The 22,813-nt window shown below is 50.6% G+C and overlaps 3 protein-coding genes across 8 annotated transcripts in view; 2 read left to right on the top strand and 1 right to left on the bottom strand.

Annotated features, from left to right (window-relative positions):
* Nucleotides 1-5,603, top strand: part of GATAD2A (GATA zinc finger domain containing 2A) — an 83,596-nt gene extending 77,993 nt beyond the window's left edge. For 5 of the 6 annotated variants that reach the window (XM_063147117.1, XM_063147116.1, XM_063147115.1 and 2 more), the window contains 2 exons: nt 254-437; nt 3,070-5,603. In XM_063147117.1, the coding sequence (XP_063003187.1) occupies nt 254-437; nt 3,070-3,203 (318 nt within the window). In that variant the 3' untranslated portion in view covers nt 3,204-5,603. The remainder of the gene's footprint in view (nt 1-253; nt 438-3,069) is intronic. The other variant, XM_063147119.1, reaches the window with a different exon arrangement.
* Nucleotides 5,604-11,505: 5,902 nt separating this feature from the next.
* NDUFA13 (NADH:ubiquinone oxidoreductase subunit A13) lies at nt 11,506-17,240 on the top strand. Its single transcript, XM_063147143.1, has 5 exons — nt 11,506-11,650; nt 12,824-12,902; nt 15,203-15,274; nt 16,525-16,594; nt 17,009-17,240. The coding sequence occupies exons 1-5, from the start codon at nt 11,551-11,553 to the stop codon at nt 17,126-17,128; spliced, it is 441 nt and encodes a 146-aa protein (XP_063003213.1). The 5' UTR covers nt 11,506-11,550; the 3' UTR covers nt 17,129-17,240.
* A 976-nt stretch (nt 17,241-18,216) lies between these two features.
* LOC134413208 (uncharacterized) lies at nt 18,217-21,937 on the bottom strand. The gene is made up of 3 exons (XM_063147338.1): nt 21,338-21,937; nt 19,272-19,420; nt 18,217-18,531 (listed from the first exon to the last, which is right to left on the bottom strand). The coding sequence occupies exons 1-3, from the start codon at nt 21,935-21,937 to the stop codon at nt 18,327-18,329; spliced, it is 954 nt and encodes a 317-aa protein (XP_063003408.1). The 3' UTR covers nt 18,217-18,326.
* Between the last annotated feature and the right edge of the window lie 876 nt (nt 21,938-22,813).

The raw sequence follows: 22,813 nt of genomic DNA, 5'->3' as shown, positions 1-22,813 counted from the left end.
CGGCCTACCTCATAGGGCTGTTGTGAGAAAAATGAAGAGGAGGATTATGTACGCCAGCTTGGGTTTCGTTACTGAGGAAAAAAGGCCGGGTATAAATGTAATAAAAGAATCAATAAAAACAGCAGCTTGACGGGGTTCCTCCTGATCTCCAAACTTAGGCCGGCTTTTGTGCGGGCCTTGTTTCGAACCCTCCGCCGCCTCTCATCTCCTGTCCTTTTCCTTCCCCCCCCCCCTTTTGCTCTCCCCCGTCCAGGCCTCCAACCAGCTGCCCCGAAACGTCGGCACCCCCCGCGGTGTCCTGCATGCATTTAGCCCGTCGGCCAAGTTGCAGAACGCCTCTGGTGTGGCCGTACTTGGTGGCAGGCAAGGTAAGCGTGCTCAGAGACCCACCGGCAAAGGAGGTGCTTACTCTTGGAAGAAGACGTTCGTCAATACAGGTAGAGGAGTTGCTCTCGTGTCTTCGCCCTCGCTGGCCGCGCCCCCCTTGGCCGGCCGGCTTTCTTTCTGAAAGGGGGAAATATCTATGGCTCTTGTCTGGGAGAAAAGGGTGTCCTCTGTTTATTTTTCTCTCCTGTCGGTGAATCCGCGTTTGCAAAGCATTCTGGGGGTCCGTCTTCTTTTGCAAAGAGCTGTGGGTTATTCGAAGCTAGGCTTCCCCAAGCAGCCGCCCTCCGGGCATGTGGGAGTATAGCTCCCAGAATCCCTCAGGCAGCCTGGGGGATTCTGGGAGCTGTACTCCCCACTTGGGGAAAGCTTTTCTAAGCCATCGCAATACCTCTCCGAATGCGAGAGTACGGGAAAACCCCAGCGCTCTCTTTTGGTGTTTATCTCCGGGCTGTTACCCATCTTTCTTTTCTTTCATCGAGCGCTTCGATCAGCTTCACAAATGGATTTAAATTTGCGTTTGGGTGAGATCCGGTCGCGTTCTCTTCTTTCTAAGCAACAAACTGTGGTGTTTTTTGTTTTTTTAAGGGTTACAAAAAGGGGGCGGCCTTTTTAAGCCGTTGGTTCGCAGCCAGGAGTTTTATGTGTAAATGTAAATCGTATTTGCGTGCAGCCTCGAGGTTCTCATTCCAGGGGGAGGGGTGGCGGGGCGGAGAGAGGAATGGGGCACACGCCTCAAGCTGATGCGCTACAACTCCCATCGTCCCCGGGAGTGGGTTGTGCTGGGCTGAGCCAAGGGGCCGGGATCCCGTGGTTCTTTAGATGTTGGTAGCCTTTGAGCCCCAGTCAACATGGGCAGGAGTCAGGGTCATTGGAGTCTGGTGCTTTAGGGTGGATTCCTGCATTGAGCAGGGGGTTGGACTCGATGGCCTTGTAGGCCCCTTCCAACTCTGCTATTCTAGGATTCTATGATGCGCTACAACTCCCATCGTCCCCGGGAGTGGGTTGTGCTGGGCTGAGCCAAGGGGCCGGGATCCCGTGGTTCTTTAGATGTTGGTAGCCTTTGAGCCCCAGTCAACATGGGCAGGAGTCAGGGTCATTGGAGTCTGGTGCTTTAGGGTGGATTCCTGCATTGAGCAGGGGGTTGGACTCGATGGCCTTGTAGGCCCCTTCCAACTCTGCTATTCTAGGATTCTATGAATCCACTCTGGCTTTGGATCGATCCAAGGTGCTGCCTCCATTTTGGGTGTGGAAAGGATTCAGCACCTTGAACAGCTCCTTCGCAGTTCTGATTTGAAAGCCATAGAGGATTCACAGCCCCGCTGACGCCGGTGCCACCAGCCTCCACTGATCAGGGTGGCTGCGAAACGTAGTCCAACCACATCTGGGGGACCGCAGCTTCCTGGCCACGCCTGAGAAGGGTAGAAGTTCTAGCGGCAAAGTGGTAGGGAACAGGTCCCCTGTCACTTAAAAGGCCTTTCGACCCACCAATTCTTAGTCATACATTGAATTTCACTTAAGAAGAGGCGGGGGGCGGGGTCCCGTAGCTCAGTGGTAGCTCAGAAGGTTCAATCTCCGGCTTCTCCAAATAGGGCCTTGAAAAAAACCTGCCTGAAACTGGCAAGCCGCTGCTGCCAGTCCGTGTTGACAATACTGGGACAGGTGTGACACAGTGCAAGGCGCTTCCTTCCTACGAGAGGGGGTTTCAGCTGCTTCTAGACCCTGGGGAACCTGACCCTTATTCATTGGTTTACAATATTGATCTGCCACTCCAGATCCAGAGGATTTCGGAGCGGGGAACAACAGATAGTGTAAAAGAGCTTAAAACACAAGATTACAATTGCGGGTTTTCAAAGAACTGAATTCTGATTAAAAAAAAACACCCTGTGTTCTAATACCGCTGCGGACGGTCACTCAAGGAAAGCTTCCTGAAACAGTGACGGTTTCAGGAGGCGCCAGAAGCAACACAAGGTGGGCAGGCGCCTGCCTGACCTCCAAGGGTAAGGAATTCCGTAGCAGGGGGCCACCACACTAAAGGCTCTTCTCCTGGTGGACTCCAGTTGGGCCCTAGGGCCATGTGGCACCACCACCAGGAGCATGGCCTCAGGTGACCTTCAGCGACCGGGGAGGTTGATAGGGGAGAAGGTGTCCTCTCAGGTATCCTGGTCCCAAGTTGTTTAGGGCTTTGTATATTAGTACCAAAACCTAAGACCTGGCCTGGCACCCAGGGTTGTTCCCTCTGCAAAGGAGTGACATGCTGAAAAGAGGCAGCTCCTGACAACAGCCGAGCTGCTGCGTTCTGCACTAGCACCAGCTTCCAGAGCAGTCTTAAGGGCAGCCCCATGTAGAGCACATTGCAGTAATCCAGGCACCTGTACTAGCTTGGAAGCTGAGCCTGCCCTGCACAGCCTCACCTCTTTAAGCAATCCAGCCCTGCGTATCTCGCTCGTCTAGAAACCCCCGCTTTTCCCAACCTCGGTTCCCCGGATTTCGTCGGGAGCCTTGCGACCATGCCGTCTGGGGACTCCGAAGTTGGGCAAAGCTAGTTTTAGACGGTTACAAGTGGCTTCCATGGCTGTTGTCACTCTCCCCCCTCCCCACGTTTGGCGTTAGAGGGAATGTTTGTCGTTGACGTCTAGCTCTGCCTGTACCGTACCCCTGACCCAGGTACCTTCCTCTCCCCAGGTGGGGCGCTGAACTTCGTCAACCCTAGTCTCACCGTGCACAAAACGACCTCCTCAGCCGTCGACCGCCAGCGCGAGTACCTCCTGGACATGATCCCTCCGCGATCCATCCCTCAGTCGGCAACGTGGAAATAGCGCAGTAACCTCTGCCTTGAGTGGAAGACTTCTACCTTTTGATTTCATCTTTTTTGGGGGGGGTTCCCCCTCCTTTTCCCCCTCTTCATTCTGCCATCCTGACCTCTGCCCCGCAACCCCTCGACCTCTGAATCCCCGCCGTAGCAGAAAACCTGCTTTTGACCCTCGCTGGATCTACCCTCAGGATTGGCAGGGGAGGCCCGACCGGGGCCACAAACGCTTCCTGCAGGGTGGGACGGACACTCGGAAGGGTGGTAATGAAATGTTAGGCTTACCAAAATCTCGCGACCTCCTTTTCGTTTTTTTTGGGGGGGGGGCGTTGTTTTTGTTTTCCCGCTGACGGCAAAGCCTGTCTTGGAGAGAGGAGAATCTCGTTTATTATTATTAATATTATTATTATTTTTTCCTTCGTGTATTTTGTCTCTTTAGTTTTGGGGGTTATGATTTATGATCCGCACTAGTACGGAACGAGGAAACGGCGCAAGACGTGAGTTCTCGGATGCTTTTGGTCTCCCCCTTTTTCCCGCCTTACATTGATTTTTATTTTTTTTTAAAAGGTAACGTTTAGATTAATTTCTCTCCTGCCCCCCTGCTCTGGTTTTCGCCCGACCGTCGTTAGCGATCAAGGGTGTACTTCTCCCCATTCGCAGGAAGCTGAACTGGGACTCCCAGAAAACTAGTGGAAGAATTCGACACTTATGGACTGTTTCCCTTCGCCTCTTTTTTCCCTCGTTTTCTTCCTACCCCCCCATCCCCCAGCCACAGTCCCCAAAGGAGACACTATTATAAAGCGCAACGGTGGGGTGTGGTGACTTGGGTTTCGGGTTTTTCCCCCTTTTTTTTTTTTTTTTAGAAAAGAAAATCCAATAATAACTTATATTATGAACAAATGCAAAACGGACTCACCACCGCCGGAGGAGATGGAGCAGCCGAACATGGGGGCGTACATCTTTTTTTTTTAATAAATAAATAAATGAGTGAATAAATAGGATGTTTTGCCCTGGACATTCGACAGCCGAAACTTTTACAGAACAGTTTATACGAAACAGCTCTGTTGAATATCCGTCATCTGGGTAGAATGGACTGTTGGGATTGGATTTTGGGTTTTGTCCTGCGCTCCCAAAGATGGTTTGAAAAAGGGGGAGCAGAGAGAAGCCGAATTACTTCCTTTTAAAAGTATGATCGGGGTTCCTCCCCCCCGTCCCATCCCCTTCCTTTCGGTTGCTCTCTTTTTTTTTTCCTTTGAAAAAGTTTTTATTGGGCTGTCTAGGAACAGTGTGCAATTTAGAAACGTGGAGCGGAAGGGACCAGACAAGTGAAAGAAGTTTGTGTTATTAAAAAAAAACAAAAAAAAATTAATAAAACAACACCACGAGACAAAGTTCGCTTGTCTCTATGGCTACCACTTTGGCAGGGTGGGTGGGGGAAGAAACGGCCTTCACACTTGTGAACAACCCAAGATCTGCTCGGGAGCTTTTACAAGCACAACATGGTCAGAGAAAGCCTCGGTCGCCAATCCGTAGTTCCCTCTCACTTCCCCGTTCTCAATGACCCGGTTCACACTTAACAGCAATTCCTGGGTTGTTTCACCCAGGAAGTGCTGTGGCCGAGAGGGAACGAGCCAATGTGTGGCCTCCTTTGCCTGGAACGCCCCGACATCCAAACGCACGGACCTTGGGTTGTTTGGGAGTTAAGCAAGGCAAACTTAACCCAGCAATAAAACCGTGGGCGCTCATTGGGTTAACTCTGGGTTGTTTAACCATTAAGCAACCCAGAGTTCCTGGGTTCGGACATCATGTTAACACCCAGGAATGGGGAGTTCCTGGGTTGTTGATTGAAAACGGAAGGTGGCGGACATGCTCGGCTGTAGCAAATCCTGGGTTACCGTTACGTGCGAACCGGGTCTGTTTGAACCAAGGGGGGTTCAAAATGCGCTGTTCTCCTAGTAGCACCTTGGCGAATTTTTGCTTTAAATTACACCCCACCACCACCCCAAAAAGAAGAAGAAGAAACTAATTCCAGCAGCAACAGATCTACAAATCTCTCCTTTCATCCAGTGTTGTTAATTTTTTTGTTGTTGCTGTTTGCTCTCGGGGCGGAAGGACGGACTTTTAAAATCACTATTCTTAACACATTGCTACTAGATCTAGTGCTGATAAGAGGGGTTGATTGCAAAAAAAAAAAGTTATATAAATTTATACATATATCTATATATAAAGCGGAGCAGGTGGGATTTATCCTGAACAGTTGATCCTTTCTCGGAGTGGGGTTGGGGTTTGGTATTTTGTTAGCTGCAAGTAAGATACTTAATTTAAAAAGAAAATACAAACCATTGCTGTACTGAGGCAGGGATCCCTCTTCATTTATGACTGTTGCGTTGTAATAAAAAGCTCCTTCTAATTCTTTTCCCCTTTTCTGTAAGCATCAGTATTTAGATCTGGTCAAGTAGGAATCTGATAAAGAACATCAGAAGAGCCCTGAGGCTGGATCAGACCCAGGGTCCATCTAGTCCAGCACTCTGTTCACACAGGGGCTGAGCAGCCGTCGGCCAGGGACCAACGAAGAAGGGCATGAATGCATCTCTCACCCATGTTCCCCAGCAACTGGTGCACGCAGGCTTACTGCCTCGGATACTGGAGATAGCACACAACCATCAGGGCTAGTAGCCGTTGATGGCCTTCTTCTCCAGGAATTGATCCAACCCCCTTTGAAAGCCAACGAAATTAGTGGCCATCACTACATCTTGTGGTAGTGAGTTCCACAGTTTAATTATGTGCTGTGTGAAGAAGTCCTTCCTCTTCTTTGTCCTGGATCTCCCACCCATCAGTTTCATGGGATGACCCCAGATTCTAGTATTTTGAGAGAGGGAGAAAAATGACCACATTCTCCACACCATGCATAATTTTGTACACCTCAATCATGTCTCCTCTTAGCCTCCTTTTTTCCAAGCTAAACCTTCTCAGATTGGGGCTAACGGGAGTTGGTGGGTACCGATTTTTCCTAGCCCTGCCTCGAAGAATTCCAGGGGGTCTTAATTTGTGAAGTTGCTTCGCCCCTTCTAGGAACACACACACACACACCTATACCTGAGTCCTCAGTTGAAAGCAAGTGGTTAAAATGACCCAGAAATCTTAGTGCGCAACTCTGGTGTCGACCTGTCCTTGAATTTCTCTGATCCTTCCATTGATAGAATCATAGAATAGTAAAGTTGGAAGGGGACTATAAGGCCATCAAGTCCAACCCCCTGCTCAATCCATTCTACCTGCCTCCAGTTTGGCATGAAAGCAGCGTTTGCATTTCGCTTCCTGTGGATCCGTGCAGAATTTCCTAGAAGTGTGGATTTGCCTTCTCGTAACTCACCTGGAGCGGGGAGTTTGACCCAGCTGTTGCAGAACATGCACCCCCCCCCCAAAAAAAATAGAGACAGCCAGGACCAGGAAGAAGTTTCAAAAAGCCGTTTCCTTTTCCAGTGACGAAAAGCAAAACAAGCCATGTCAGTAACTCTCAAATCGGGTTGAAACTGCAAATTTGAAGGTCCGGGAAATAAAACTTAGAAACCTGAAGCAATTCGTGCGTTGGGTCTTCTACCAGGAAAGCCGCATCTTTTAGCTTAAAGATCTTGCTGTCAGTAACGAAACCTTAACTGAATCACCTTTTAATTTACATCATCAAGGGTTTTTTTTTTGCGGGGGGGGGGGGGGGTGCAGCTGGACACAAAATGTGCAGTTCAGGGGGGAGGGAAATGTGCAGTTGGAAATCTGATAATGTGCAGTTGAAAAAAGTGGTGAAAAAAAGTAAGACACGTGTTATGTGTACGTGTTTATTAAGAACTTAATAGGCAAAGTCAGGGATGGCATGTAATATAAATTATATAAGGATGCAGTTGAAAGAGCCCTTGGTGGTGTGACTGATGTTGGTGGGTCCTGTGACAGGGTTGCCTGAATAGATGCGGGGGCAGAGTTGACACTCAGATCTATTGCATGTTCTGGTCTCTCTGTCCTGTGTACTATTGCTGGTTAGCATCTGCTTTAGCTTGGGAGGTGTCTAGGTCAGGATTATTCTGCCTCCCAAGGCTTGTGAGAGAGATGTGTCTGTGCTGATTATGGGTTGGTGTTCACTGACGATCCGTTGCAGTGGTTTCAGTTGGGGGCTGTAGGTGACAACCACTGGTGTATTTTGGATCCCAGAATCGATCATCCCAGAGTGCAGGACACTGAATACTCAGCTCAAGTGACAGGAAGCCGGATTCCGGCTGGACATCAGGAAACACTTCCTGACTGTTAGAGCAGTACGACAATGGAACCAGTGACCTAGGGAGGTTGTGGGCTCTCCCACACTAGAGGCCTTCAAGAGGCAGCTGGACAACCATCTGTCAGGGGGTTGGACTGGATGGCCTTAGAGGACCCTTCCAACTCTACTATTCTATGATTCTGTTTCTCTTGGTCCGTCATCCTTCCTGGGTATCTGTATGGCCCTGTCAATCTGTCTTTAAGTTTAAGGTGCTTCTAGTGTTGGTGATCGTCTGTCCAGTCGTGGAAGAGAAATGATGTGTTTGGCTTGGGCGGGGGTGAGGGCGGTGGTGTCCGACAGGGCATTTGTGCGGTTGGAAAATTGGCTTTAAAAAAACCCCTCCGTCTCTAACACAAAGGGAACGGACGTAGAAAGATGAAGCTGTTCTTCTAACCCTTTGTAAAATGAGAAATGGACGCTGTTCCGTAGCATGTCTCAAGAGCGTTTTGCCTGCAGTCTAGCGCTGCAATAAATTTGTGCAAGCCCGCACGTCGGAGGCAAGTGCCATTTGTTAAAGCGCTGTACGAAACACTCTGCAGCGCCCTCTTCCTGTTCATTCCTCTCACCTGCGGAGCAAGAGAAACATCCTTTGTGTTACTTTGTTGGGATCTGCGTCTGAAGGGGAGATGGAGGCCGGGTGAGGGGAGCAATCTCGAAGGGGTTAAACGTGAAATGTGTTGAAAGCAATTTACGATGGAGTGGCCTCGATTCTGCGTTTGTTGCGCTCTTAAGGACTAGAAGCTTAAAACTGGGGGAGAAGAAAAGCCGAGATTGTCTGCCAGGGATTCTTTCCCTCTTTTATTAGCAATTTCTGCCCTAGTAGCATTCCCTATGGATTTCAACCCTACCGGCTACTTCCTACTAAAACTGTTGGTACTTCTTATAGTTGGAAGTTTATTGATCTCCACTGGTAGCATTCAGCTGGAGATAATATGTGCCTGCCTTCTCCTAGCAGAGCTTGGGTTCCCCCCCCCCGCCCCTCCAGACATTGCTATACGCAATACTTTGTTAAGGCTTTATTTATTTATTAGATTTATATTCTGCCTTTTCCTCCAAGGTGACACACGTGATGATCTTCCTCCATTTTATCTTCACAACGACCCTGTGAGGTCGATTAGTTGGAGAGCCAGGGGGTGGTTAAAAGCGTTTTGAGCTAAACAGGATAGCTTACGCAGCAGCCTTCCTCAACCTGGGGTGCTCCAGATGTGTTGGACTGCATCTCCCAGAATGCCCCAGCCAGTTGGCTGGGGCATTCTGGGAGATGCAGTCCAACACATCTGGAGCGCCCCAGGTTGAGGAAGGCTGGGCCTTAGAGTGTCGTGTGAAACGTGACTTGGCATGTCGTGTGGACCGTAACTATGGCGGTCCATAACCATGGTTTATACATCATGACCCTGTTCACATGACACGCTAAGCTACAGTGGTTAAGTGAGCTAAACCTGATAGCTTAGCCTGTCGTGTGAACCATTCCTAACCATGGTGGCTACATAACCACGGTTTAAACCCGCGCACTAACAGTTTGCCACGAAAGGGTGAACGGCCTAACCACAGCTTAGTGTGTTGTCTGAACAGGCCCACTGTGAACTTCATGGCTTAGTGGAGACTTGAACCCGGATCACCCCCCGTCCAGTACTCTAACCACTACATTACACTGACTTCCCTCTTAGCATGGCTTGGAGAAGGAGAGTTTGAACAGGCCATGATCCCCAAGTCCTGCTTCTGAGTTTCTTTGGTGCTGCCTCCTTTCTTGGAAACGGCCTACTTTTTCCCAATAATGAATCTAAGGTCTGAGTATTTCTGAACATAGGTGTTTTCTTTAAAAAAAATAATAATCCTATATTTGATGTTCTTTTCTTAAAACTGGCAATAAAAAGTCTTAAAACAGCACAAGTGGATGGAAGCGAAAGCCACGAGGGTTAGCGACTGGGTTGGTGTAGCTTGGAAAAAAGGCGAAGAGGAAACATGATAGAAGTGTACAAAATGGTGCCTGGTGTGGAGAAGGTAGACATAGGGAGACATTTTTCTCCCTCTCCGCAAATACTAGAACCCAACAGGGCCATCCCATGAAGCTGATGGGTGGGAGATTCAGAACAGATCAAAGGAAGGACTTCTTCGCACAGTGCAGAGTTAAACTGTGGAATTCACTACCACAAGATGTAGTGATGTACCACCAAGTTGGATGGCTTTAAAAGGGGGTTGGATCAATTCCTGGAGGAGAAGGGCTACTAGTCCTGATGGTTATGTGCTACCTCCAATATCAGAGGCGGTGAGCCTGTGTACACCATTTGCTGGGGAACATGGGTGGGAGGGTGCGGTTGCACCCATGTCCTGCTTGTGGGTCCCTGGTTGACAGCTGGTCGGCCCCTGTGTGGACAGAGTGCTGGACTAGATGGACCCTTGGTCTGATCCAGCAGGGCTCTTCTTAAGTTCTTAAGATTTATATTTTAAAGCACGGAGTTTGAAACTTTTCCAGCCTGGGGACTGAATTCCATTTTGGACAAACATTTGCGGGCCGTGTTCCATTGGTGGACAGGACTGACAACCGCAGGGTCAGAAGATAATAGCATATTAGCTTTTAAAGCCCTTGTTGTTAAATCAGTCCTGGAGAAGCGTTCCAACTTTTTAGATGGAGGGAAAAACTGCCCAACAATCCAGAACAGGAGAAAGGGAATTTAGGAACCTCATGGTACTGAGATTCAACATCCCTGTTTTAAAGTAAACGAAGTCTTCCGTTTCAGCTTTTTGTCTTTAGCATTTTCCCCAAGAGGAAAATTGGGGTGGGTGTGGGGGGGGTCCCGGATGCTTGGGTCCCCCAGAGGAGAATATAGGGGGTGCCCTTGAATGCCTAGGTTTTCAAGAGAGGCAGGGGTCTCCCCAAGTGGAGAATATGGGGGTGGGGGTTAGATGCCTGGGTCCTCAAGAGAGGCAGGAGTCCTGGGTCCCCCAGAGGAGAACGTGTTGGAGAGGTTGGTCCTCAGGAGGGCAGATTTTGGTTGAACACTAGAAGCGCCTTTGGGAGTTCCAACCACAAGCGGGTGGGTGGACAATAGAACCCGTAGCCCCAGAGGGGAGTGTGTTGGGGGTGGTCACAGGGGCTCTCCTTGGCTCAACAGACATCTGGATACCTGCATCGAGCCAAGGGCTGGACTAGATGGCCTTCAAGCGTCCCGTCAGTCCCCCAGTTCTAGGATTTGAGACATTTAATAAAAAATCCATCTGCGAGAAAGCGCTCCATCTTCAGGAGCCCTGTGCGGTCAACAAGCGCTTTGTGGTTAGGCCCCAGATGGGGATTGGAATTGGTCGTGCAGATGCTAGACTACAAGCCCCATCATCCTTCACCGTTGGCTATGCTGGGGAGGCCTGATGGGACTTGCAGTCCGGCAGCATCCGAAAGGGTGCACATCTCCCACCCTTTGGTTTCGGGCTGCCCCAGCCAGCGTGACCCACCATTGGGGGTGTTGGGAGTTGTAGTCCAAAACATCTGGAAGGCCCCGAGTTCGGGGAGGCTCTTTTAAGGGAAAGTTCACAGGGGACTTTTTGAATTTCATCTGCTGGAGGACTTCGTCCTTCTCTTCAAACACCCGCTCCTTCCTGCTCTCTGTGCGAAAAGCACACCGCCTCATCCTCAGGAACACGTGTATATCTGCCATTTCTCCTCGGAGTAAAACGGCACTCTGTGCATGCTCAGAAGCATGCTGATTTTAGGGCGTGTGTTTTTTAAAGTCCTGCTTGAGGCTGAAGGGGCACTCTGTACGAGCTCAGAAGCAGCACTCGCCCCGTGGCGCCTGATTTTTTGAGCAAAAGGTGACAAACGCTGGCGGGGTGTGTGGTGGGGAGGGTCCTCCGCGTGCTCCCATCGAAGTATATATACGGTAACCAGGTTACCGTTGCGCTTTTACTCGCGCACTTACGGTACGTAGACAGCGGCTCTGGAGGGGAGGGGTGTTCGGCGCGTCGAAGGCACGCTCCTGACGTCGTCAAAGCGAGACAACGTGGCTTTCGTCGGTGACGTCAGCGGGAGGACGCCGCTGCCAGGAAGGAGCTGCCCGCTTCCAAGATGGCGGCTGCCGCCGGGAAGGTGAAGCAGGACATGCCGCCGCCGGGCGGATACGGGCCCATCGACTACAAGAGGCACCTGCCCCGGCGGGGGCTCTCCGGTGAGCAGCAGCAGGGGGCTGGCGGCCTTGCCCTCCACACCCCAAGACGCAGGGGCCGGGGGGGCTCCCGGACGCCTGGGTCCCCGAGAGGAGGGTGGAGGGGGTGGGCGCCTGGGTCCCCAAGAGAGGCAGGAGACGGTGGACGCCTGGGTCCCCAAGAGAGGCAGGAGACCTGGACCCCTAGAGAGGCAGAAGACCCGGACGCCTGGGTCCCCAAGAGAGCAGGACGGGAGAGAGTGGTCCTCAGACGCCTGCATCCTCAAGAGAGACAGGAGACCCGGACGCCTGGGTCCCCAAGAAGAGAACGAGGGGACGGGGGTGGTCCTAAGACACTTGGGTCCCCATTAGAGGCAGGAGACCCGGACGCCTGGGTCCCCAAGAGAAGCAGGAGACCTGGACCCCAAGAGAGGCAGGAGACCTGGACCCCAAGAGAGGCAAGAGACCTGGATGCCTGGGTCCCCAAGAGAGGCAGGAGCCTTGGACGCCTTGATCCCCAAGAGAGGCAAGAGACCCGGATGCCTGTGTCCCCAAGAGAGGCAAGAGACCCGGATGCCTGGGTCCCCAAGAGAGGCAAGAGACCCGGACGCCTGGGTCCCCAAGAGAGGCAGGAGCCTTGGACGCCTGGGTCCCCAAGAGAGGCAGGAGTCCCAGATGCCTGGGTCCCCTAGAGGAGTATGTGGGGGGTCTGGTCCTCAAGAGGAGAACATATGGTAGGTTTGGTCTTCAGAGGCCCGGAAGCAGGGCCCCCTGAGATTGAGGGGATCAATTGGCAACCTGGACACCAAGGAAGAGAAGGGGAGGCTTAATTTCTTTGCAGGAAAGAAAGGTTCTCGCAGCAGGGAAAGGAGCGTTCTCATCAGAAGGAAGCTACAAACTGTGCAAAACAGCCGCTGTGTATTATCTAGCTTTCATTAGTAACAAAAAGCACCAAACTTCACAGTACTGCTACGAGAACCAACTCTTATCTTCGTAATTGTCGCTAACCGCTCCACCAAATAAGTATGCATACGCTACTAGACGCTGCGTATGGCTCTGGGTAAGCTCACACCGGACTCGGCATTTTTCCGAAACCAAATCCAGTACAGAAGCTGACTTGCTATTTTAAAGGAACGTTGCTCAGGGAGCTCCTGGCGATATAAACCTTCTATTTTCTTCCTTCCTAACCCGCCCCAGGTTACAGCCTCTTTGCCATTGGAATTGGGGCGCTTGTGTATGGCTACTATAACCTTGTGACATGGAACCGGGAGAGGCGGTAAGTAGCTAGGCTGTCTCTGATAAGTAGGACATCGCTGCCCCATAGTTACCAAAAAGGGTGCCTGCCATAGGCGTGCGCACGGGGTGTGCCCGGGCACACCTAATGTCTCAAAACAAGTGACCCTACCCCCTATCTATGGGGGTAGGGGAAAACTGTGTCCCACGTACCGAGTTTTGAGGATCTTGTGAACTGCACGTTCTCATCCAAAGGCAGCTACGAACTGTGCAAGGCCCACGCTGTGTGTGTTCACGTTTGTTAGTAGCAAAAAGTGCTGACCTTCGCCACGCTGCGAACTGACGCTGAACTTTGTTATGGTTGTTACCTACTCCGCCAAATAAGTATACATGCGCTACTAGACACTGCGTATGAGTGTGTAAGCTCACACCGGACTCCTCGCCTTAGAAGGGGAGAGAGAGCCTTCTTTTTATTCATTTATTTATTTATTTATTGCATTTCTATACCGCCCAACAGCCGAAGCTCTCTGGGCGGTTTACAAAATTAAGACAATTCAAAGTATAAAACAACAGTATGAAACCATAATATAAAACGCAATGTAAAAGCACAACCAAGATAAAAACAGCAGCAATGCAAAAATACAAATTTAAAATACAAATTTAAAACAGCAAAGTTAAAATTGAATTGATAGACTGTTAAAATGCTGGGAGAATAATAAAAAGGTCTTCACCTGGCGTCTAAAAGAATATAATGTAGGTGCCAAGCGAACCTCCTTAGGGAGCTCATTCCACAGCCGGGGTGCCACAGCAGAGAAGGCCCTCCTCCTGGTAGCCACCTGCCTCACTTCCTTGGGCAGGGGCTCACGGAGAAGGACTCCTGAGGATGACCTTAGGGTCCGAGCAGGTACATATGGGAGGAGGTGTTCCTTCAGATAGCCTGGCCCCAAGCCGTTTAGGGCTTTAAATGTCAATACCAGCGCTTTGAATCGGGCCCGGACCTGGACTGGCAGCCAACGAAGCTGGAAAAGGACTGGCGTGATGTGGTCTCGTCGGCCAGTCCCTGTTAGTAACCGTGCTGCCCTGTTTTGTACCAGCTGAAGCTTCCGGACCATTTTCAAAGGCAGCCCCACGTATAATGCATTGCCGTTATCCAAATGAGAGGTTATCAGAGCATGGATCGCTGTAGCTAGGCTATCTCTGCCCAGATAAGGGCGCAGCTGGTATATCAGCCTGAGCTGATAAAAGGTGCTCTTTGCCACTGAGTTCACCTGTGCCTCAAGTGACAGCAGAGTGCTTTAAATTGGGGGATTTAACCGCATTGATAGAAAGAGTCAGACGAGTGCTGGGAGGTAGAAGGTTCCAGCTGTATGGAGCGTCACAGAACTGGATACCCTGGGAATTATGATGTGTGTGCGTGCGGGCCATGGCTCCCTGTTCAGCCGCTACCACCTTCAGTTTTAAAAGAAGTAGCGACTGATTTAGAAGCCTCTTTAATTCCTGATGCCCGCCGGCTCTAGGGTAGATGGACCACCAACCCCCCTGACTGGGTCTTTGGCAGTGGCCGAAATTCCGGAGGAGATGGGTGACCGTGGCCAGAAATTAAATCCAGCGTCATGAACTCCAGCACCGAGTGAAAGGTTGCCGTAGCATCGGTTCTGCAACTACAGTTCTCATTTTCAGTAATGCTCCAGAAATTAAGGAGGGGCACCTTGGCCCTCTCCTGGAGTTTTTGAATAATAGCTTCCTGGCTGGACTACAGTGGGATGATCGGGGGTCTGGAAACAAAGCCCTATGAGGAGAGACTGAAAGAACTGGGCAGGTTTAGCCTGGAGAAGAGAAGATGGAGGAGAGACATGAGAGCAGTCTTCAAATACTGAAAAGGTTGTCACACAGAGGAGGGCCAGGATCTCTTCTCGATCCTCCCAGGGTGCAGGACACGGAATAACGGGCTCAAGTGACAGGAAGCCAGATTCTGGCTGGACATCAGGAAAAACTTCCTGGCTGTTAGAGCAGTATGAGAAAACATCAGGAAAAATGTCCTAACTGTTAGAGCAGTATGACAATGGAACCAGTTTCCTAGGGAGGTTGTGGGCTCTCCCACACTGGAGGCCTTCAAGAGGCAGCTGGACAAGCATCTGTCAGGGATGCTTTAGGGTGGATTCCTGCATGGAGCAGGGGGTTGGACTAGATGGCCTTGTAGGCCCCTTCCAACTCTGCTAGTCTGTGATTCTATGATTTTAGGCCACAGCCAGAAACCAGGTTTTGTTTTTCTCTTTGCCTTTTGCTGTGAGACCTGGAAGCCTGTCTAGTCTTTACCTGACCTGTTTCCTCTGCCTTCCGCAGGCGCCTGAGCATTGAAGATCTGGAGACACGGGTTGCGCTTTTCCCCCTCCTGATGGCTGAGGATGACCGCAGGTACGCATCTGTCCCCGTCCTTTGGTCCTGCGTGCACCTTGCCCTCTGTCCCTGCACAGAGCTCAGATTGCCAATTTCCCCGTCTCAAGGCCCCTGAGCACACTAAGCTTTGAAAGGGATTCTTCGAGTCCCAACTCCCTGCTGAACGCCACCTGAAATCCAGCCGGCTCAGAGGCCCTCCTTGCTTGCACTGGAATTCCTGGGACCCTTCCCCAAACACTCCAATTTCGGTTCTTTCTGGCCTGGATTTTGGTTAATGCGTCTTTGTTTTAACGATGGCATTTTGCACGTGTCGCCTTTGGCGACAGGGACACGGCGCTTGGAAGCAGGAGACGCAAGACGCCGCACCTCGTAAAGGCAGCCCTGTTTTATTTATTTATTTATTTAGAATATTGATATACCGCTCCCCATTGAAAAATTTCGGAGCGGTGTACAAGGTAAAATGAAAATAAAAACAGAATAAAAACAGTGAAAACAAAAATTTTAAAAAGCAATAACAGTAACCCAAGGCTGCATGTTAAAGAAGGGCTTCTTGGAGTAAAGATGTTTTCAGGAGGCGCCGAAAGGAGTACAAGGTTGGCGCCTGCCTGACCTCCAGAGGCAGGGAGTTCCACAGGAGGGGGGCCACCACGCGGAAGGCTCTTCCCCTGGTGGACTCCAATCGGAGGATGGATCTAGGTGGAACCACCAGGAGTTTTCTGTGAGCCGACAACACCAGATTTAGCACGGATTCAAGCCAGGACAAAGAGGAGGCACAAATTGTTTATTAAGATTTATTAAGATTAAGGGTAGGGTAAATACATGGGGGAAACCGTGAAGAATAACTTGAAACATGCATAGCATAAAACCCCCCAGTAACGTATAAAACAATGAAACCTTAACTGTTGCTACCTACTCACAGGTAGGGCCTCATACTCGTCATCGTGGTTCTCTCCACAACCTTTCGCCAAAAGATCCGAACTGCAGGGTTGGGGTGCGGGTTCTCCATTATAAACTTTGCCAAACCTTGCCGCATATCTCTGCCATCCGCAGACCAAATAACCCCCTCGCTGTGTTTTCTGAAAGCTGTCTCGGCTTCAGCCTTCCGCTCGTTTCAGGCGGACTGTCGGTTGTCCTACCACGGCGATTTGCCGTAGTCCCGTTCCTTGGAAGCGCTGCTGTTCTCCAAGCTTTTGGCTCTGCGCCTTCGGACGGTGTCCCCTTTCTTGACCCGAACGGTTGTTCATGTCGTCGTTTCTTTTCTTCTTCAGGACCCTACGTATCTTGCGGCAGAATCTCGACGAGGAGGCCAAAATCATGAAGGACGTCCCTGGCTGGCAGGTTTGCGCCTTTTAGAGACGGTGTGATAAAAGGGGGCTGGGGCACTCCGCCCCCCCAAATCACATCCCCTGATCAGGCTGCCCCTCTCCTCCCGGTCTTGAATGCCTTCCCCACCCGTGGCCTTTTGTAAAGTCCGATCCAGGGGCTATTTTTAAACTGATGCTCGCCTGTGGCGAGTTGGGGGTTCTTTCAGGCGACCAGAGCTGAAAGCCGCTGGCCAGGGCTACAGCGCCCCCCCCCATCTCCACCTGCGTGGTCTGGATGGCAGAACTGTTGATTCCTTGTGTCGCCTGAATGTGGGGCGCTTATAAGACCAGTGCTCCTTCGCTTTTCTTACCCACCGGCTCTGCGCGCACATGCACACTCCTTGCTCCCCGAGGCCCTGGCCCTGATCCGCTTCCTCTCCCGTTGCAGGTCGGGGAGTCTCGCTTCCACACCACCCGCTGGGTGACGCCCACTCAGGATGAGCTTTTTTACCTGTGCCCGCGGAGCGTGAGCGACAATGCGAAATTCGGTTTCCAGTTTTACGTGTGAGCGGTGGCAGGCTTCGCGGGGGGGGGGGGGGCAGCTGGCCATTCGGCACCCCCTGCCTCCCGAAAGGGGGGGATAGATTTCTTAATAAACAAAGCCCCACGGAAGCCCTTTGCACGTGTGTGTGTGTCTTTGTCTCCTGTAGTTCTCCTACGCCATGGAGCAAGGGCCGGAGAATGGCAGGACCCAGCGCTTTTTCTTACCACCCCGAGCGCCGAACAATGGGTGTCACTCATCGCCGCCTCCTTTTTCTTCCTTTACTTAAAGAGCTACTTGCCTATAATCAGCCAAACCATGATGTATAATCGGTCCAGCAAGCCCATTTCGGACCGCAGGCTTACAACCTAAAAAGGCACGGCAGGCAAGGAAGAAGCGGTGCGGAGGGAAGAGGAAAGCAAATGACGTCGTTTCCAGCAAGGCTGGTGGAACGGCCTCACTTCCCCCCTCAATATACCCTGCCAGAGTGGCTTCTTTCCCTTTCTTTCTTTTAACCTGTTTATTCCTCTAAGGGCGCTGGGATTGTGTGCCCGCAAGCACACTGTTTTAGCCTCACAACAGCCCTGCGGGGCGGGTCACATCTGCCTTGCTCATATTCTACCTTCCATTGATGCAGTACATCAAGGGGGTGGGGCACATGAGTGTGCAGGGGCTTTTCTCATCAGATCCCGTCCTGCATAGTTCCTGTAGGTTCGCCCAGCTGAAAGACCCAACGGTCAAACTAAATTGTTTTAAGCGTTCAGTTGGCAAATGCATCTGGGCGGTGCCTTTTTTAATTTTGTTGTTGTTGTATTGCATTTCTATCCCACCCTTTCCCCTCCTTGAGGCGGCGTGCGTGATCCTCCTCTCTGTTTTATTCTCGCAACAACAACCCTGTGAGGTAGGCTGGGCTGAGAGTCCAACATCTCTAGAGGACAACCTGTTGAGAAAGAGAGCTCAGATGGTTTTAAAATGCAACAGCAGCCATTTTGGGACACAGAACCTGTGTTCAACGGGCTTTTTGAGCTGCACCAACCAGACTTTTGTCTTTGAAAGGGAGATCTAGCCAAGATTGTAAAGTGGAGCCTCCTTATACAGGACCAGTCTATCTAAGATACTGAGGACTGAGAATACGGGATGTTAGTTGTGGGCGGTTTCCTCCCGTCCACATCTGAGAATCGGGGTGTTCAATGAAATGGGTCAAATGCAGTGATGTCCTTGTCCCTTAATCTGGTAGTTCGGAGATTGGGGTTGGGTGGGGCTCTTCCCTGCCTGTGCTGTAGAGCGGCCTGTCCCGAATCCAGGTGAATTTCCTCAGCCTCCGTTTTGTGGCTTCCAGACCCACATTTGGCTCTTTCCGTCGGACATCTGTAGCCCTGCTTCTCCGTGTTTTAGTCTGAGGGGCCTCAGGGGAGGTGTCTCGTTTCTCCCTGGAAAGTGGAGGGAGAGAGAGAGAATTCAAAGGGTGGGGGCATGAACAAAACCCTCTGTCTTTCCCCTTGCCCCTCCGGTTGAACAAACCTTCTGGAAATGCACACACACACACACACTTCTATTCCTGCCTTCGCAGATTTGGACGACGCTCCCTGCACTCTAGTAAGCTAGCACTTCAGGGGAAGAGGCTTCTTCTTGCATTGCTTGTTTTCTACATGCGGTGACGGCATCGGTTTTGGCTTTCCTCACCCTGCCATTCGTGGGGTGGAATGTAAGGCTACCAGCCTTGCTGGATCAGACCGGGTGTGTGTGTGTGACCGAGGACAGCAATACATGGGGACGGAAGAACGGTTTTATCCCTTGAGAGAAAAACACCGCACTTTCCCCATCCCTGAAAGACACGGAAAATGGAGGGAAAGAGGCGAGAGGACCCCAGGAACAGGGACGGCGCTGTGGGAGGGTCGTGGGCAAAATGGTGATCAAACACTGATGCGATGGAACTCTCTGGCTTCACCGCCCCTAATTTAAAGTCAAGACACAAAAGGAAAGACGGAAGAGGAGGAGGAGGAAAAAGCAAGCCTTCTTTCAGCAGGGCTGCCATCCGCCTTTTCTCCCTTTGCTGCGGCTTTTTGGAAGGGCTGCTGGGATCGCTGATTTCCGCGCAGCGTAAAGTTGCCAAGCCATGAGGGCCATGAATGGGGGGTGGGGGGAGAGAGAGAGACCCCAAAGTCCTTACCCATCGCACGGGCTGGGCACCAGCAGCTCCTCCCGCAGCGAACTCAGGACTTGCGTGATCAGGACGTGGTGCGTGCTGGTCGTGGTCTCCTGTAGCCTCTGTAAGAGCAGCTGGGTAGGCAGCTGAAAGTCTGGGGAGGGGGGCGCAGGCTGGGGGGGGAGGAGAACGGGGGAATCTAGTTATTAGGTTACATTTGGGGGGAAAGCCTGTGCTCCACCTCTTTTTTGGGACAGCCCCCGAGGAGGAATTAATTGGGTTCTGCGGCCTTTTTTTCTTTTTTTTTAAATAGGCTTTCATTGTGGTTGAAATGCATTTGGGTTGTGTTAACGTTTGAAACCTCCACGGAACGGTTAAGAACATAAGGACCGAAGAAGAGCCCTACTGGATCAGACCGAGGGTCCATCTAGTCCAGCGCACAAAGCAGGACATGAATGCAACAGCGCCCTCCCGCCCATGTTCCCCAGCAACTGGTGCACACAGGCTTACTGCCTCAGATACTGGAGGGAGCACAGAGCCATCAGGGCTAGTAGCCATGGATAGCCTTTGCCTCCAGAACTTATCCAACCCCCTTTTAAAGCCATCCAGTTTGGTGGCCATCATGACATCCTGTGGTAGTGAGTTCCATAGTTTAACTGCACTGGGTGAAGAAGTCCTTCCTTTGATCTGCCCTGAATCTCCCACCCATCAGCTTCATGGGATGACCCCGGGCTCTAGCATTATGAGAGAGGGAGAAAAATGCCTCCCTCTCCAACTTCTCCACACCACGCCTCATTTTGCACACCTCTATCCTGTCTCCCCTCAGACTCCTTTTCTCCAACCTGAACAATCCCAGCTGTCCTAACCCTTCCCTCCTAGGGGAGAGGCTCCAGCCCCTGGACCATTTAGTGATCTATTCCTACCCTGGGGACCAGACAACTCCCCACCCCCATGGGGGGCATATAATGTCAGAGGTTGGCTGCTCCCCCCCCCCAAGGCCCCCTACACCATACTGCCTCTGGGCATTGATAAAACACTAACCTCCCCCCGCAAAAAAATCCCATCTTTGTGTGATTGGAGGTACAGTTTTATCAAGGTTTTTTTTTTTTTTTTTGGTGCAGTGGTTTATCAATGCCAAACAGGGTGCCAATGCTGTACATGCTCCAATTCTGCATTTCATTGCAGATGTTCTTCTAGTTAAAAGGGAATTTAGAAGGGAACATAGAGCGACCTACTGGAATTTTGAAGGGGTAGCAGAGAAGAGAGAAGGGAGAAGGTAAAGAGAGAGAATTCTGGAATTATAAGAGAGAGGAGTAGCAGAAAGAGATAAGGGGGTGGCAAAGAGAGAATTCTGGAATTATAAGAGAGAAGGGTGGCAGAGAGAGAAAAGGGGGTGGCAGAGAGAGAGAAAAGGGGGTGGCAAAGAAAGAATTCTGGAATTATAAGAGAAGGGAGTGGCAGAGAGAGAGAAAAGGGGTGGCAAAGAATTCTAGAATTATAAGAGAGAGAAGGGGTGGCAGAGAGAGAGAAGGAGGTGACAAAGAGAATTCTGGAATTATAAGAGAGAAGGGTGGCAGAGAGAGAAAAGGGGGTGGCAGAGAGAGAAAAGGGGGTGGCAAAGAAAGAATTCTGGAATTATAAGAGAAGGGAGTGGCAGAGAGAGAAAAGGGGTGGCAAAGAATTCTGGAATTATAAGAGAGAGAAGGGGTGGCAGAGAGAGAGAAGGAGGTGACAAAGAGAATTCTGGAATTAGAAGGGTGGCAGAGAAAAGGGGGTGGCAAAGAGAGAAAGGGGTGGCAAAGAAAGAATTCTGGAATTATAAGAGAGAGAAGGGGTGGCATAGATAGAGAGGAAGGAGGTGACAAAGGGAATTCTGGAATTTTAAGAGAGAAGGGTGGCAGAGAGAAAAGGGGGTGGCAAAGAATTCTGGAATTATAAGAGAGAGAGAAGGGGTGGCAAAGAGGGAATTAGGGGGTGGGTGGGGGGACCTCTCATTCCTGGTTTAAATCTTCAGTGCCCCCCACCCCCAAACTGGTTAACGAGCCACAAAGTGCTTCCCGCCCACCCCAATAAAGCAAACGTATCCTTACTGGTTCTGTTGAATTGTCTGTCTCTAGCGGAGCCCGTTGCTGTGGGGTTATCTTGGGGAAGAAAACCGGGGTTTTGAACTGGGGTTGAAGAGTCAGGACAGCTGGCGAGTTGTTTCCCTGAAGCTGCGTTGATTCTCCCAGCTGCGATTGGGTTCCTTCGTGTGGCTTCGCGTCCAAATCGAAGGCTCTAAAGGGGTCAACAGTTGGAGGCCATGAAATGTCCTCCTCTTGGGAGTGAACTGTGGTCATCTCCACAGTGTGGCCTTCTCCTCCTTCAACAGTGGCCATCTTTGTGGTATGAGCTTCGGCTCTAATGAGGTCATCACCTCTGGAACCTCCGATGGTCGGTGAAGAACACCCAGTCTTTTGTGGGTCCTCCAACATTTCCTCTTGCCCAGAGGCCAAGGGGTCCGTGACTTTCTCCAGAATGGGTCGCAGGTCAACCAGAATCTTTTTGATGGCACGTTTTTTGAGAGGGGTTACGTTTCCTGGAGCGGATTGTGATGGGTTCACAGTAGGGGTTTTGGGGAGAGTATCTCCTCTTCTTTCTTTCACGTCACTTTCTGGGATGCCATCCAGGCAGAGACGTGGTGGATTCATGTTCCCATTCTTTTTTCTAAATCTGCAACCCGCACACTCTGGTTGTAGTTTTAATGCAGCTGCCATGTTTTGCTCACGCCCCTCTGTTCCCTTGGATACCACTGAAATAAAAGAGCATTTTTGGCTTAACAAATAGGATCCAGATATATAGATAGATGATTTAGATGGCTGGATGGAGAATCCAGATAGAGAGACAATCTAGATAGATGATCTAGGTACAAAGATATAAGGTTAGAGGGATGCATGAGGGATGGGTACAGGATCCAGGAAGGGAAGATATTTCAATATCTCTCACCTCTTAATTTCTCTGCATATGGACAACCCCAGGATAAGCAGAAACCCTGTCAAAGCATCAATTATCCCATTACTCACTAAAACAATTCCCCAGAATTCACATCTCCATATTTCGTCAAATCATCCTCATCATATTCTTGAATGCAAATCCATCCATTCAAATTGTGTCCTACTGTTCCGTTAGATCTAGATGTGAACAATTGAATGACCCCCGCGGAGCGAGGTTTTAGACTGTTCAGTTAAACACTCTGACCTCCAGATTTCCTCAGTAACGGAGTTGGAATTTCAAATGAACCAAGGCTGCACTTTTAGGAATGCTTAGGATGGGAGATTTCTAAGGAGTGTAGCATGTGCAAGTGATTATTTCTTCTTCTTCTTCTTCTTCTTCTTCTTCTTCTTCTTCTTCTTCTTCTTCTTCTTCTTCTTCTTCTTCTTCTAGAATCATAGAATAGCAGATGCCTACAAGGCCATTGAGTCCAACCCCCTGCTCAATGCAGGAATCCACCCTAAAGCATCCCTGACAGATGGTTGTCCAGCTGCCTCTTGAAGGCCTCTAGTGTGGGAGAGCCCACCACCTCCCTA

This window comes from Elgaria multicarinata, chromosome 23 (genome assembly GCF_023053635.1).
Source record: "Elgaria multicarinata webbii isolate HBS135686 ecotype San Diego chromosome 23, rElgMul1.1.pri, whole genome shotgun sequence".
In the NCBI taxonomy this organism is placed as follows: domain Eukaryota; kingdom Metazoa; phylum Chordata; class Lepidosauria; order Squamata; family Anguidae; genus Elgaria; species Elgaria multicarinata.
This window is presented reverse-complemented; position numbering and strand designations above follow the sequence as displayed.